Source organism: Macaca mulatta, chromosome 19, assembly GCF_049350105.2.
Source record: "Macaca mulatta isolate MMU2019108-1 chromosome 19, T2T-MMU8v2.0, whole genome shotgun sequence".
In the NCBI taxonomy this organism is placed as follows: Eukaryota; Metazoa; Chordata; class Mammalia; order Primates; family Cercopithecidae; genus Macaca; species Macaca mulatta.
The window spans coordinates 5,572,581-5,588,141 of NC_133424.1; the positions used below are offsets into that span (position 1 = coordinate 5,572,581).

The window sequence follows — 15,561 nt, forward strand, 5'->3', positions numbered from 1 at the left end:
TCCTGCTGAGACGGAACTAAAGACACGAACCAAAGGATATCAGCACTTACAGGGCTCTCAGGTCGCCAGGATGTCCTTGCCCACTGCAGAGCTGCAGTTCCCCTCTAGGGCAGCGGGGAGCCACGAGCGGTGTTAGGCAGGGGCTGGGACCAGGACCGCCTGAGCACTCAAGAACCCACACCGTCCGGAGCACTGCTGGCAACAAGCCCAGAAAACTGAGTCCGGGGAGCTCCTCTGAGCGGCCTAAGTACCCCTCTAAGCTGTGCTGCCCCAATTCAAGCCTGGCTCACGGCAGCATTGAAAAGATATGACCTTCAGAGTTCCCAAAGGGGCCACCCGTGCGCGGATAGCCTGTCTGGAAGCACCTACAGAACCGCGTGCCTTATTTCCACTGCAAAGAACAATAAAGATGATCTTGCCTCTGATCACCACAGATAGCCCAAGAAGCAAAAATTCGATCCCGGAGATGAGAAACGAAATGAGACATCGTGAGAAGCTTCCAGGAATCTTCTGGATGTGGCTAGACTCTTTAGCTTGAGCTTCCAGACAGGCTGAGGCTTGGTGCTGGAGCCTGGCCCTCTGCTCACCTCTCTTCTACCCGGAGGCACAGCCCGGACTGCAGAGAGGCTGGCGAAAGAGCGAGGGAGCGAGCGCGGGCGAGCCTGTGACTGGCTTTCTCCACCTAGCACCACCCTGTGCTGCGGTTCAGGGAGTCAAGAGTTTACACAGCTGCAGAGATGAAAGCGGATTCCAGGCCACTAACTCAAGTCTACCTACTCCTTCCTTCAGCCAATCAGCTGGGTGCCTCTGCTCTAGACCTTCTGGCACGGTCTCTGTCAAGGCTGGGTGGCAGATCTGTGATCTCCTTTTTAAATTTTTCATTTTTTTTTTTTTAAGAGACGGGGTCTTGCTATGTTGCTCAGGCTGGTCTCAAACTCCTGGGCTCCAGCGATCCTGCCACCTCAGTCTAGCAAATAGCTGGGATGAGAGGGGTGCAAGCCACCATGCCCAGCTCCAAAGCTCTGTGATCTCTGTGTCTGAGATGGTGCTTTGGTGGCGAGCAGGGGCGCGGGAATAGTCAGAGATGTGGGAAGTATTCGGACGCCCAGAAGGAACCGTAGATTCAGTGCCGACTGCGGTTCTGAGTTCGGGCCGACCACAAGGTGATAAGGCAGACAGAAAGGCGGGAGCCCCTGGCTGGCGCGGGGCAAGGGGCGTATGGGGGTGGTGAGGACAGGGTCCTACCCATGCACTAGATGGGGAAATGCCTCATGGTGGACTTTAGGCAGCTGGCCTGGGCCAGGCAAGTGCTCCTGCAAGTGGGGGCTGCTGGGGAAACAGCATGTCATCCTCTGTTCTACCAAACTGCCCCCAGCACCGCCTGGGCCTTTAGCTTTGATGAGCAACCTTTAGAGTCACCCAGCAGCCTGTGCCCAGGTGGGACATTAGTGTGTGCAGATAAGGGAAGGGACACAGATCCCCTTCAGTAACTGACCCCTAAGGCATGTGCCCACCAGACACTAGAACCGCCGGGTTTTAGAGCCCACGGCTGGGCCAATCATAGCCCTTCACACCGTCCCTGTCTTCCCTGTTCCATTCTTCAATTCCCTTCCTGACTGAGCATGCTCCATTAAAGCAAACAAGCCTAAGAGTATTAGAAAATCGAGGCCAGGCGCGGTGGCTCACGCCTGAAATCCCAGCACCTTGGGAGGCCGAGGCGGGTGGATCACGAGGTCAGGTGATCAAGACCATCCTGGCTAACGTGGTGAAACCCCATCTCTATTAAAAATACAGAAATTAGGCCGGGCGCGGTGGCTCAAGCCTGTAATCCCAGCACTTTGGGAGGCCGAGACGGGCGGATCACGAGGTCAGGAGACCGAGGCCATCCTGGCTAACACGGTGAAACCCCGTCTCTACTAAAAAATACAAAAAACTTGCCGGGCGAGGTGACAGGCGCCTGTAATCCCAGCTACCCGGGAGGCTGAGGCAGGAGAATGGCGTAAACCCAGGAGGCGGAGATCCGGCCACTGCACTCGAGCCTGGGCGACAGAGCGAGACTCCGTCTCAAAAAAAAAAAAAGAAAAAATACAGAAATTAGCCAGGTGTAGTGGCACACGCCTGTAGTTCCAGCTACTTGGGAGGCTGAGGCAGGAGAATCGCTTGAACCCGGGAGGTGGAGGTTGCAGTGCGCCAAGATCGCGCCACTGCACTCCAGCCTGGGTGACAGAACGAGACTCCGTCTCAAGTAAATAAATAAATAAATATGGGCTCAGTCAGGTTGAATGGCCTGTCCAACGTCACCCAGCGAGGAAGGGGAGTGGAACCTGTCTCTTGGAGCCCCAAACCCACATCCTTACAGTGAGATCAGTGGTTCTCGCTCAGGAGTGAGTCTGCCCCCAGCAAAACTTGGCGATGTCTGGAGACATCTGTGGTTGTCTCAACTGAGGGGAGTTCCTGGCATGAAGTGGGTGGAGGCCAGCGACGCTGCTTAGCACCCTGAAGTGCCCGGGACGGCCCCACCCCAGAGAACATTCCAGCCCCAATGTCCACAGTGCTGAGGGGGAGATCCCACACTAGGCCATGCTGCCTCCTCGCTCGAAATAACCAGAACAGCCTTGGGGACCTGCTGGGGAATCCAGGGGAGAGGGAAAGAAGGGGAATCCAGGGGAGAGGGAAAGAAGGGGCCTTCCAGATCTCAGACTGTTGGGGAATTCCGGAAGCTGGGCCACATCTCCACTGATCAGGGCCTCCAAAGCCAGCCTCACCTTCTCCAACTTCCGGTGTTCTCCTTGTCCAGGCGCAGTTTCTTAACCTTCCGCATTAACCGCTCGGCTGACCTCAGGAGGGCAGGGGTGCCTGCGGGCAAGCAGGAGAGACCAAAGGGCTGCAACCCCGGCAGGTGGGGAGTGGGCGCTCCTGCCCCCTTTGCCCCCTCCCCATTTCCCCAGGCAGTCCTCCAAGCCTCCACGAGCACCCTGAGGCCAAGGGCATTCTGAAGAGACGATGCTTCAGGCCCTGCCCTGAAATGCAGGCGGTGCTGGGCATTTGCCAGAGACCGGCATCTTTCTCAACAGGTTCCTTTCAAGGTGTGAAGTCCCTGGGAGTTTCAAGTGACTCCAGGGACACCACACCAGGGCACTTGCTGGAAACAGAAGAATCCCAAATTCCTCACTGTGGCCGCTCCCTGATGGCCCTGGTGACCTTGCCTACTCGCTTCGTCCTTGACCGTGACCTTTGGCCGTACTTGCCTCCTTCCTGTCCCTCAACACATCCGCTTGCTCCTAGCACACGGCTTCTGCACGACGCGCCCCTTGGCCTGAGATGCCAGTTCCCTGCTTTTGATATGACTTGCTCCTTCTTGCCCTGCGGCTCCTGATACCACCTCTTCAGAGGTCATTCCTGAGCGCCCCATCTGAAGATGCTACCTGACTGCCCCCATCACTACACCCGGATGCTGACACGATGGCCTGGACCATCATTCCGGTGGTCCCCTTCCCCAGGGAGAGTGGCTCTCACCTGGGGGCGATTCGGCCCTCCAAGGGACACTGGATGATGTCTGGAGACATTTGCGGCTGTCACAACTTGGGGGTGCCCCTGGCATGGAGTGGGTGGAGCCCAGAGACGCTGCTTAGCACCCCACAGAGCCCAGGATGACCCACCCCAGAGAAGGATCCCACCTCAAATGTCAGCAATACCAAACCAGAGACCCCTGCATCCATTACTTGGGGAGAAATTTGAGTTCAATGCCTATGTTCATATTAATACTGGAATAAACTTTCCAGGGAACAAGCATTCTAAACGAGGGGGACCCCCCAGCTCCTGAGATTCACCTCCTGTCTTCTTCCCCACTCTGGGTGAGGATTTCAATGTCTGCAGCCTCCTGGGACCTTCGTAGGGCAGAGGATCATGGGACACAGTCTCTTGAGGATTCATGGAATCCCCTAACCCAGGGAGCCTCACCTGGGGATAACTGGCCCTCGCAGGGGACATTTTTGGTAATGACGACTGGGACGGTGCGGGGAGGCATGTGGCTGGTGGAGGCCAGCGATGCTGCTCAACCCCTACAGTGCACAGGACAGCCCCCCTCCCACTCCTCTGCCAGGAAGGACCCAACCCTAAATATCAGTGGCAAGGCTGAGAAACCCTTCTGTGGGTAAGGGGGCACTCCTCACGGGAATGTCAGTTCCACAGGGCAGATCACATCTATCCTGGTCCCAACAGATCGCCTGAGCCCAGACTATGCCTAGTCCTCAACAAACATTTCAGGTTGAATGAACGAGCTACTGTCCTTTCTTGGATGCTGTCTAAAGTCAAAGGGGCCCCTTGTTTGGCTGGTGCCCAACTACCTTCTCAGACAAGCCAGGTCCCATGATGGGCATTTGCCCAAAGGCGTAAAGAAGAGAGGGCCAGCTGGGTACAGTGGCTCACGCCTGGAATCCCAGCACTTTGGGGGGCTGAGGTGGGCAGATCACCTGAGGTCAGGAGTTCTAGGCCAGCCTGGCCAACATAGTGAAACCCCATCTCTACTAAAAATACAAAAATTATCCGGGTGTGGTGGTGCAAGCCTGTAATCCCAGCTACTCAGGAGGCTGACACAGAAGAATTGCTTGAACTCAGAAGGTGGAAGTTGCAGTGAGCTGAGATTGCGCCACTGCACTCAAGCCTGGGCGACACAGCGAGGTTCTGTCTCAAAAACAAAAGAAGAGAGGGAAGCACATGGGGACAGGACTGAGATCGTAAGGGAAGAGGTTAAGCATAAAGTCACCACGAAAAATCACTGGCTGCAATCTCAGTCCAGTGGTGAAAAGTGTGGGCTCTGGTCTCAGAGAGAAGGGTTCAAATCCTCACTCTGCCACTTCTGGGGAAGTCCCTGAACCTCTCTGAGCTTCCACTTCCCCAGCAAGAACATGATATGACAGTATCTACGCCTGGGGCCACAGAAGGAATTAAATGAGACTGCACATACACAGCTTTAAAACAGTGTCTGATGTAGCACAAACTAAATGACAGCTAGCGCTGTCAACTAAACAAGCTACTCAAAACCACAGGAAGTGGCAAGACTTAAACTAAAGTCCTTTCAGAGGCAGAATCCACACCATTTACTGACCAGGTCAGGCAGTATAGGGGGATACAGGCACCCCTCCACCAAATCCTGTCGAAATCAGCACTCTCCCCTTCCTCTCCTCAAAGCGTTCAGAAAGCTCCTTCCAGGGGCAGCTAGAGGGGGACAGGGGTGGAAAGAAAAGCCTCCAGCAGGCACACAAAAAGCCGCAGCCACTGCCCTGCAGAGGACAACCACCCAGGGCCATAAAAATCCATTTCCTGACAATCTCTATATTCTAGAGCAGGCATAGGAATCCCACCAGCCCACACCCCAGACTTCCTGGCTGCCAAACCCCAGCACAACTGACCTTCTAAAGGGTCCAGAGAACCTCCATTCCAGCTGCAGGCGTGGGACACAGACCTTTATAGGAGAAACGTGTCATGAAGGTGGCAGGTTAATGGAAGCACCGGTTAGCCATTCAGCCTCCCCCACTCCGGAGCTGCAGACTGCCAGGCCCGATTCTACCTGGCTAGATTCTAGCTCTGACTTCAAGCTCTGCAGCACCGTCTGCATGCCCTGGACAGAATCTGGGAGAAAAGCCATCCCACGGGCCCCGATTCCCCCGGGACCCAGCAGAGGAATGCAGGGATTGGTGCCTACAGTCCACACCTCCTGGGCTTTAGTCCCAGCTCCTCGAAAGCAGGTTGGTTCTTGCCGGGGAGGCAAGTGACTTCCTCCTGGGGCCCCTGGGGAAGACCAGGGGGTGGAGGCCAAGGGAATAGACCGCTTTTGATGGCTCAGAGGCGGTGTGGACAGGGAAGTGTCAGGGCTGGCCTAAGGCTGTGTGGGAAGAAGGTGGGCGTCTGGACAGGCCTGAGAAGGGAGGCTGACAGAAGGGGAATGGACCCTGTGGGCTGGACCCTTGGAAGACAGCTATGCTAACCACTACACCACCAACGCCTCGGCAGGAAAAAGAGTCTCTGGATGTCCTTAATAAAGGGATCAAGTAGGGTTGAGGATCAGGACTGGGTCGGGGGAGACCAAGCCTTGGGGAGAAGGTTGGGGGAAGGGGTAAAGGGGTGAGGACAGGATGCAGGTCGAGGGAGGTGGCCTCTGTGCACATACAGCATTTGCATGGGGAGAGGGAGGAGATCGGGACCTCCAGAGCCTGCACGGAAGGGGAGAGGGTGTCAAGGTCTGCAGCAGCGAGGTCGTTCTTGGGTGCGGCCACCTCCGGAAGGGGTCAGAGCCTGGAGGCCTGGGCAGCAACGGGATGGGTGGGGAAGCCCGACCGGGAAAGGGAGAAACTGGGAGGTGGCCTGGCCAGTGCAGGAATCGGGGAGGGAAAGAAGGTGGAAGGGGGCCTGGGGCGGAGGGGAAACGAGGCAGGGGGCTGGAGGGACCCGCAGACGGGTGCATGGAGGCCCCGGAGTGCGGGGAGGCCAGGCGATGGCGAGGGCAGGGTCAGGGCCGAGGCGGGACCGGTCAATGGCGGGTTCAGGGTCGCGGCCGGGACGGGACGAGGCGCGCGGGCGCTACTCACCGGGACGTGGGGCGGCGGCCGGGCTGGGCAGGTCGTCCCGGGGCCAGCGGCGCCTCACGGTCGCGGCTCCATGCCCGGGACTGCGGCCCCGGAAGTGGCGGGCGCGGGGGACGACAGCGGCGGCGGACACAGGGGACCCGCCGGCTCAGGCACCTTTGACCCGGAAGTTGAGCGGCCCAGGCGGCGGCCTGGGATTGGACACCACCAGGCACGTACCAAGGCGTCCGCGGCGCTTAGGGGGGAACCCCGCGGCGCGGCGTCGGCGGCCGAAGGTGCGGAACGCCCCATGAACGACATCTTCCGGTGGGGTAAGGAGAGACACCCCCATGTGACTTGGTATCATTCAGTCAAGCCCATGATACCCTACTATTAAGGATATCCGGAGATGGCATTTGTTACCGTGGCGTTGGTGGTATAGTGGTTAGCATAGCTGCCTTCCAAGCAGTTGACCCGGGTTCGATTCCCGGCCAACGCAGAAGAGGATGTTTTGCCACTTTGAGTTTACTTATTTTTGAGACGGAGTCTTGCTCTATCGCCCAGACTGGAGTGCAGTGGCGCGATCTCCGCTCACTGCAACCTCTACCTCCCAGGTTCAAGCGATTTTTCCTTCCGCAGCCTCCCAAGTAGCTGGGATTACAAACGTGCGTCACCACGCCCAGCTAATTTTTGTATTTTTAGTAGAGATGATGCGGGGGGAGGGGCGGTTCACCATTTTGGCCAGGCTGGTCTCGAACTCTTGACCTCAGGTGGTCCGCCCTCTTCGGCCTCCCAAAGTGCTGGAATTACAGGCGTGAGCCATCGCGCACGGAATTTTTAAATCCCATAAAACTTTCTAAAAGGCAGGAGGAAGTCGGAAGACAAATAATAGGACCACAATCCAGAACTTACGTTTCGGTGAATTGCAAATAATATTACTTCTCCGGTTAGGGAAAAGAGCAGAGCTGTTTCCGCCCGGGATCGAACCGGGGACCTTTGCGCGTGTGAAACGAACGTGATAACCAGTACACTACGGAAACTGGTAAAGGTTATAGTTCTTTGAACTCTTATATAGAGATGGTGGTGCAGAGCTAGTTACCCTGTAGCACCCCAAAGAAATACTGACTGTGGTCAGCTAAGGCAATATCCGCTCTTCCTGAATACCTGTTATTCCACTTGATACAGTAGAGACCCAAAGAAGGAAAATACGGAAGACAAAAAGAAATCCAATAAACACCCTTTCCAACACACACACACACACACACACACACACACACACACACACGTTTATTACTTTATCATAAATCCACTTTGCATTAAAACAATGAAAGTCAAATGGCCCACAAAACCATCCGGGGTCAAATGAACCTTTTCTTGGTTCATCTCATAGCTAAAATCTATACTTGACATCACATTAGTTTCTGCAGACAGTCACCATTTTGCTTTAGATCAAACTACTTTTTTGTTTTGTTTTGTTTTTTAAGAAAGAGTCTCATTCTGTTGCCCAGACTGGAGTGCAGTGGTACGATCATCCCTCCCTGCAGCCTCCATCTCCTGGGCTCAAGCAATCCTCCCACCTCGGCCTCCTGGGTAGCTTGGACCACCTTGGACCACAGGTGTGGACCACCACGCCTGGGTAAATTTTTTAAAATGCGTTTGGTAGAGACGGTGCCTTCTAGCTGGGACTACAGGCGTGTGCAATCACCCCCAGCTAACTTTTGTATTTTTTTTATGGAGACTAGAGGGCCTACACTATGTGGCCCACCCAGGCTGGTCTCCAACTCTTGACCTCAACGTGATTCGCCCGCCTGCAGCCTCCCAAAGTGCTGGGATTACAGGCATGAGCCACCGCGCCCGACCCCAGCTACACTGAAAAAGAGCTTTCTGAAAAAGAAAAACTGTGCGTGTATGTGTTTATATGCTAAATGCAGGAAATTTAGGAGGAAAAACAAAAAACAAGCCAGACACAGAAGATCATTTAAATGTAATTAAAACGGCTTTTCATCTCATCACCCAGAGCGCGTTACACGTTAAAGCAATCTGGTTTCTCTTTCTTGCCTTTCTCTTTTTTCTTTTTCTTTTTCTTTTTTTTTCTGAGACGGAGTGTGGCTCTTGTCGCCCAGGCTGGAGTGCAGTGGCGCGATCTCGGCTCACTGCAAGCTCCATCTCCCGGGTTCTCGCCATTCCCCTGCCTCAGCCTCCCGAGTAGCTGGGACTACAGGCGCCGCCATCACGCCCGGCTAATTTTTTTCATATTTTTAGTAGAGATGGGGTTTCACCGTGTTAGCCAGGATGGTCTCGATCTCCTGACCTCGTGATCCGCCCACCTCGGCCTCCCAAAGTGCTGGGATTACAGGCGTGAGCCACCGTGCCCGGCCTCCTTTCTCTCTTTCTTTCTTTCTCTCTTTTTCTTTACTTTTCTTTCTTTCTTTCTCTCTTTCTTTCTCTTTCTTTTTTCTTTCTTTCTTTTTTTTTTTTTTTTGAGATGGAGTTTGCTCCTGTTGCCCAGGCTGGAGTGCAGTGGCGCAATCTCAGCTCACTACAACCTCCGCCTCCCGGGTTCAAGCGATTCTCCTGCCTCAGCCTACCAAGTAGCTGGGACTACAGGCACCCGCCACCACGCCCAGCTAATTTTGTATTTTTACTAAAGACGGGGTTTCACCATGTTGGTGAGGCTGGTCTCGAACTCCTGACCTCAAGAGATCCGCCCGCCTCAGTCTCCCAGACTGCTGGGATTACAAGTGTGAGCCACCACTCCCGGCCTCTTTATTTTCTTAAAGAGACAGTAGAAGGGGTGGGGAGATGATGGCAAGAATTTAGGATTAGACTGCTGTAAAATTCCACACACCCTCACTCCTGCGGGACTGGGATTAGGATGAGGAGACTAAAGCACTGTAAAGCACTGGCACCAGGTGCAAAAATTAAGGAGGTGCCAAAAAACTCAATAATCAAGATAAATAATATTTCAATACATTTTTTTTGTCTCTCTCTGTGTTGTCTAGGCTAGAGTACAGTGGCACAGTCTTGACTTACTGCAACCTCCACCTCCCAGGTTCAAGTTATTCTCGTGCCTCAGCCTCCCTAGTAGCTGGGATCACAGACATGAGCCACTATGCCAGGCTAATTTTTGTATTTTTCGTAGAGACGGGATTCCACCATATTGGCCAGGCTGGTCTTGAACTTCCGAGCTCAAGTGATCCGCCTGCCTTGGCCTCCCAAAGTGCTGGGATTACAGGCGTGAGCCACTGCGCGGAGCTCATGTTCCTTTTTTTTTTTTTTTTTTTTTTTTTTTTTTTTGAGACGGAGTCTCGCTCTGCCGCCCAGGCTGGAGTGCAGTGGCCGGATCTCAGCTCACTGCAAGCTCCGCCTCCCGGGTTCACGCCATTCTCCTGCCTCAGCCTCCTGAGTAGCTGGGACTACAGGCGCCCGCCATCTCACCCGGCTAGTTTTTTTGTATTTTTTAGTAGAGACGGGGTTTCACCGTGTTCGCCAGGATGGTCTTGATCTCCTGACCTCATGATCCACCCGTCTCGGCCTCCCAAAGTGCTGGGATTACAGGCTTGAGCCACCGCGCCCGGCCCATGTTCCCTTTTAATAAGGACATCCATGATATTAGACTACAGCCCACCCTAATGATCTCATTTTAACATCGTTGCCTTTGCAAAGACCTTATTTCTTTTTTTTTTTTTTTTGAGACGGAGTCTCGCTCTGTCGCCCAGGCTGGAGTGCAGTGGCCGGATCTCAGCTCATTGCAAGCTCCGCCTCCTGGGTTTACGCCATTCTCCTGGCTCAGCCTCCTGTGTAGCTGGGACTACAGGCGCCGCCACCTCGCCCGGCTAGTTTTTTGTATTTTTTTAGTAGAGACGGGGTTTCACCGTGTTAGCCAGGATGGTCTCGATCTCCTGACCTCGTGATCCGCCCGTCTCGGCCTCCCAAAGTGCTGGGACTACAGGCTTGAGCCACCGCGCCCGGCCACAAAGACCTTATTTCTAAATAGGGTCATGTTCTTAGGTGTTCGGGGGGGTTAGAATTCTGACTTATCTTTTGGGGGAGTGGGACACAAGAGAGGGATTAGCCATTGTTTGATGAATTGCAACTAATTAACCAATCCCCTATTGTCGGACTTTCAATTCTTCCCTCTTAACTAAGCAGCCAGGAAATCCTGGTTGCTACAATTTATCATAATGTTGCCTATTTACGTGTCTGTTTCTCCTTAGAGCAAAACCCACTGAATCTAATGAGATGTCCTCATTCTCCAGTTTCACTTTCTCTTCTCCAATTATTTTTTGTTTTGTTTTGAGAGTCTCGCTCTGTCACCCAGGCTGGAGTGCAATGGGGCGATCTCGGCTCACTGCAACCTCCGCCTCCTGTGTTCAATGAATTCTGGTGCCTCAGCCTCCCGAGTAGCTGGGATTCCAGGCGTGCCACCATGCCCGGCTAATTTGTGTGTTTTTAGTAGAGATGGGTTTTTGCCATGTTGGCAAGGCAGGTCTCAAATTCATGACCTCAGGTGATCCACTGCCCTGGCCTCCCAAAGTACTGGGATTACAGGCGTGAGCCACTGTCCCTGGCCTCCAGTTCTATTTTGAGCTAAGGTGACCATACACCTGACTTTGGCTACGATGGTCTCAGCATATGCCCCCACCCCCTCAGTGCCTCCTTTCTTGCTCAAAAGTGTCTTGATTGACCAGGCACGGCGGCTCACGCCTGTAATCCCAACACTTTGGGAGGCCAAGATCAGCAGATCACCTGAGGTCTGGAGTTTGAGACCTGCCTGACCAACATGGCGAAACCCCATCTCTACAAAAATTAGCCCTGCATGGTGGTGTGTGCCTGTAATCGCAGCTATTTAGGAGGCTGAGGCTGGAGAATCTCTTGAACCCGGGAGGCAGAGGTTGCAGTGAGCCAAGATCACACCATTGCACTCTAGCCTGGGCGACAGGGCGAGACTCCATCTCAAAAAAAAAGTGTCCTAATTTTGACTATAAATTATAGGGTCACTCTGTCTTGAGCTTCAACATAGTCAGACTCCCGCGTCCACCACTCACCCAAAACTCTTCTCACTGATGACCCTTCTGCATCCAGTTCCAAGGTCAGTCTGTCCGTCCCAGCCCTCTCCATGGCATCTGACCCGCCTGATCCCTCCTGCCCCGGGGAACTCTGTCCTCAGACCATGCACTTCCCTCCCACCTGTCTGGGACATCCCTCAGTCTTCCCTTCTCTCCATTGCTGGCCAAGGGCTGGGTCCTCCAGCCTCCTCCCTCCTTCACCCACAGCCCTCCCCAGCGGGCTCCAAACCCGGTCTACACCTAGCATTGCCCACAGTCCCGTTTCCAGCCCGAGTCTCCCTTGAAGTCCAGACTCCGTGTTCAGCAGCCCCTGATGTCTCCACGTGGGGGTCTCAAGGGGTCTCACATTTAATGCAGTCACGTTGGTCCCAACTGGACCCCAAACCGTTCCTCCCATGTCCACCACCTAGGCTGAGGGGAGGTCTGTCCTTCCAGGGACTCAGCCAGAACCTGGGAGTCACCCTGGGCCCCTACTCTCCCACCCATATCCAATCACTGAGCAAATTTGATTAACACAGCTTTCAAAATGCACCTAGATGGGCCAGGCACGGTGGCTCACACCTGTAATCCCAGCACTGTGGGAGGCCAAGGTGGGCAGATCACCTGAGGTCAGGAGTTCGAGACCAGCCTGACCAACATGGAGAAACCTCATCTCTACTAAAAATATATAGCTGGCCGTGGTGGCACGTGCCTGTAATCCCAGCTACTCGGGAGGCTGACACAGAAGAACTGATTGAACTCAGGAGGCGGAGGTTGCGGTGAGCCAAGATCGCACCATTGCACTCCAGACTGGGCAACAAGAGTGAAACTCCGTCTCAAAAAAACAAAAATGCACCTAGAATCTGATCACTGTTTTCCCACTCAGTGGCTGTTCCCTGGTCCAGCCTCCAGCATCGCTCGCCTGGGCCAACAGTCATCCCTACCTGGACCCCAGTTCCTGCCCTCACTCCCCACAGAGACAGTCTCCCTACCAGCAGCCACCAGAGGGTGCTTTTGAGCACCTGAGTCACGTCCCATCCCATTCCTCCTCTGCCCACAACCCTCCATGGCTCCCACCTCTCTCAGGGTCAAAGCCCAAGTCCTCCCCATGTCTCACCAGGCCTGGCATGACCTGCCCCATCCCCTCGCTGCCCTCTCCTCTTCCCTTTCTCCCCCTTGCTCACTCTGCTCCTCCTCGCTGTTCCTCCAACACACCAGGTGTGGTCCTGCCACAGGGCCTTTGCACGGGCTATGCCCTCTGGTGGACCCAGGTATTTCCAAGGCTCACTCCATCTCTCCCTTCAAGGTTACCTCCTCAGAGGGCCCTTCCTGCCTGAGCCTGGCTAAGTGGTAGCCTGTCCTATCTGACCTTGGAACCCACAAACCTGGTTACCTATCATTTAAACATGTCCTTCCCAGCCGGTGCAGTGGCTCACATCTGCAGTCCCAGTACTTTGGGAGACTGAGGGTGGCAGATAGCTTGAGGCCAGGAGTTCAAGACCAGCCTAACCAACACACTGAAACCCTGTCTCTACAAAAAAAAAAAAAAAAAATACAAAAATTGGCCGGGCATGGTGATGCATGCCTGTAATCCCAGCTTCTTGGGAGGCTGAGGTAGAGAATCGCTTGAACCTGGGAGGGGGAGGTTGCAGTGAGCCGAGATCACACCAATGCACTCCAGCCTGGGTGACAGAGCGAGACTCTGTCTCAAAAAAAAATAAAAATAAAGATGTCCTTCCAATGGCTTTTTAGTCTCTGAAATAATCACATTTGTAGATCTGTTTGCTAATTTCTCCTCCATTTCCCTAGCCAGGCTATGAGCTTCACTAACAGCATTTTTGTTATGTGTTTTAGTCTATTTTGTTTCCTAGTGTGTGAGTAAGTCTCAGTAAACGTTTGTTGAAATTATGAACAAATGACAGCCGGCCACTGAAGAGAAAAGACCTGGGAGTTGGAGATGGTGATGGTAGCCAGTAATACAGGTGGACTTCCTGGCGGAGGGGGCGAACCTGGGAGAACGTGTTACCTCCCCCAGAAACCCCACCAAGGCCTGATAACTCACTAACCTGCCAAAAACCAACCAACCAACCAACCAAACCAAACACTCCTTTAAAACCGTCTCTTGGGGCCAGCCGCGGCAGCTCATGCCTATAATCCCAGCACTTTGGGAAGCCAAGGTGGGCGGATCACTTGAGGTGAGGAATTTGAAACCCACCTGGCCAACGTGGTAAACCACCCCCCCCACCCCCCCCACCCCCCGTCTATCAACAATATGCAAATTAGTCAGGCGTGGTGGCGCACGCCTGTAGTCCCAGCTACTTGGGAGGCTGAGGCAGGAGAATTGCTTGAATCGGGGAGGCGGAGGTTGCAGTGAGCCGAGATGGCGCCGCCCACACTGCAGCGTGGACTACAGTGTGAGACTCTGTCTCAAAATAAAATAAATCAAATAAAATGGTTTCTTGGGTCCTTCAAGCCTTCTCAGGGCAGCCAGCATGCTAGGTGACTCCTGGCAAGTTGCATCACTCCGAGTGCATATTTGCCTGCCTGAAGTCAGGTAGATGTTACAGGGGTGGCTACAACGTCACAGAGACGGCTTGCTTAAAAGGAGCAACAGGCCGGGCGCGCCTGTAATCCCAGCACTTTGGGAGGCCGAGGCGGGTGGATCACCTGAGGTCGGGAGTTCAAGACCAGCCTGACCAACATGGAGAAATGCCGTCTCTACTAAAAATACAAAATTAGCCAGGGTGGTGGCACATGCCTGTAATCCCAGCTACTCAGGAGGCTGAGGCAGGAGAATCGCTTGAACCCAGGAGGCGGAGGTTGCGATGAGCCGAGATCGTGCCATTGCACTTCAGCCTGGGCAAAAAGAGTGAAACTCCGTCTCAAAAAAAAAAGAAAAAGAAAAAAGAAAAAGAAAAAAAGGAGCAATAGTGCAATAGTTCCATCTTTCCACTAGGTGTCAGCAGAAGCACAGCTGGACTCACTCGGTGACTCTCCACCCCTACCCGGTAGCCACCCCCACCCCATTCTCTCCATCTCCACTCCCGGCCCCAGACCTCAGCATCTCAAAGTCAGACACTTCCCTCGCTCAGTACACACCCTTGTATTTGCAGACAAATTCCTGTCCCGAGGCAGGCCGTCGCAGCTGGCATGGTTGGTGGCCTGTCCTGCCTGGTATCCGACCACACTAGGAAACTTCAGCAAGGGCTGCAGAGAAGAGGAAAAAGGAATAAAAAAAAGTAAAGTACCTAGATCCTGGGTGCGGTGGCTCACGCCTGTAATCCTAGCACTTTGGGAGGCTGAGGCGGGTGGATCGCTTGAAGTCAGGAGTTCGAGACCAGCCTGGCTAACATGGCGAAACTCTGTCTCCATTAAATTACAAAATTAGCTGGGTGTGGTGGCACGCGCCTATAGTCCCAGCTACTTGGGAGGCTGAGGCAGGAGAATCACTTGAACCTGGGAGGCTGAAGTTACAGCGAGCCAAGATCGTGCCACTGCACTCCAGCCTGGGTGACGAGAGCGAGACTCCGTCTCAAAAAAGAAGGAAAGTACGTAGGGATTCAACGTTTCCAGCCAGGAAACATTTCATACAAATGTTTATGTTCAAGAATAACTTTGCATGGAATAGTGGAAATCTGTGTTGAAAATTGTTCTAAGAAAATGTCACTTTTTGCCTGGGTACAGTAGCTTACACCTGTATTCCCAGTACTTTGGGAAGCGAGAAGGGAGGATCGCTTGAGCCCAGGAGTTCAAGACCAGCCTGCATAACATAGTGAGACCCCCGTCTGAGCAAAAAAAAAAAAAAAAAAAAACCTTAGCAGGACATGGTGGTGGCAAGTGTCTATAGTTCCCGCTACACAGGAGGCTTAGGGAGAAGGATTGATTGAGTCTGGGAGTTTGAGGCTGAAATGAGCCATAATTGTACCACTGCTTTCCAGCCTGGGCAACAG

The 15,561-nt window shown here is 53.8% G+C and overlaps 1 protein-coding gene and 2 non-coding genes across 51 annotated transcripts in view; 1 reads left to right on the forward strand and 2 right to left on the reverse strand.

Annotated features, from left to right (window-relative positions):
* The window catches only part of DPP9 (dipeptidyl peptidase 9), a 53,042-nt gene extending 46,286 nt beyond the window's left edge, over nt 1–6,756 (reverse strand). For 31 of the 49 annotated variants that reach the window (XR_013409569.1, XR_013409565.1, XR_013409564.1 and 28 more), the window contains exons 1-3: nt 6,588–6,756; nt 5,412–5,464; nt 2,766–2,856 (exon numbers count right to left, since the gene is read on the reverse strand). Coding sequence is in view for 26 of the 49 variants with exons in the window: in XM_077979272.1 (XP_077835398.1) it covers nt 2,766–2,821 (56 nt within the window). In the remaining 23 variants the exon portion in view is untranslated. Of the gene's footprint in view, nt 1–419; nt 699–1,495; nt 1,646–2,118; nt 2,241–2,765; nt 2,976–3,172; nt 3,261–5,107; nt 5,218–5,363; nt 5,465–5,569; nt 5,687–6,587 lie in introns of those variants that run through there. The other 18 variants (XR_013409560.1, XM_077979274.1, XM_028839634.2 and 15 more) reach the window with 9 other exon arrangements.
* Nucleotides 6,757–6,990: 234 nt separating this feature from the next.
* TRNAG-UCC (transfer RNA glycine (anticodon UCC)) lies at nt 6,991–7,062 on the forward strand. The gene has a single exon. It is a non-coding gene; the product is annotated as a tRNA-Gly (tRNA).
* Nucleotides 7,063–7,529: 467 nt separating this feature from the next.
* TRNAV-CAC (transfer RNA valine (anticodon CAC)) lies at nt 7,530–7,603 on the reverse strand. The gene has a single exon. It is a non-coding gene; the product is annotated as a tRNA-Val (tRNA).
* Nucleotides 7,604–15,561: the final 7,958 nt, after the last annotated feature.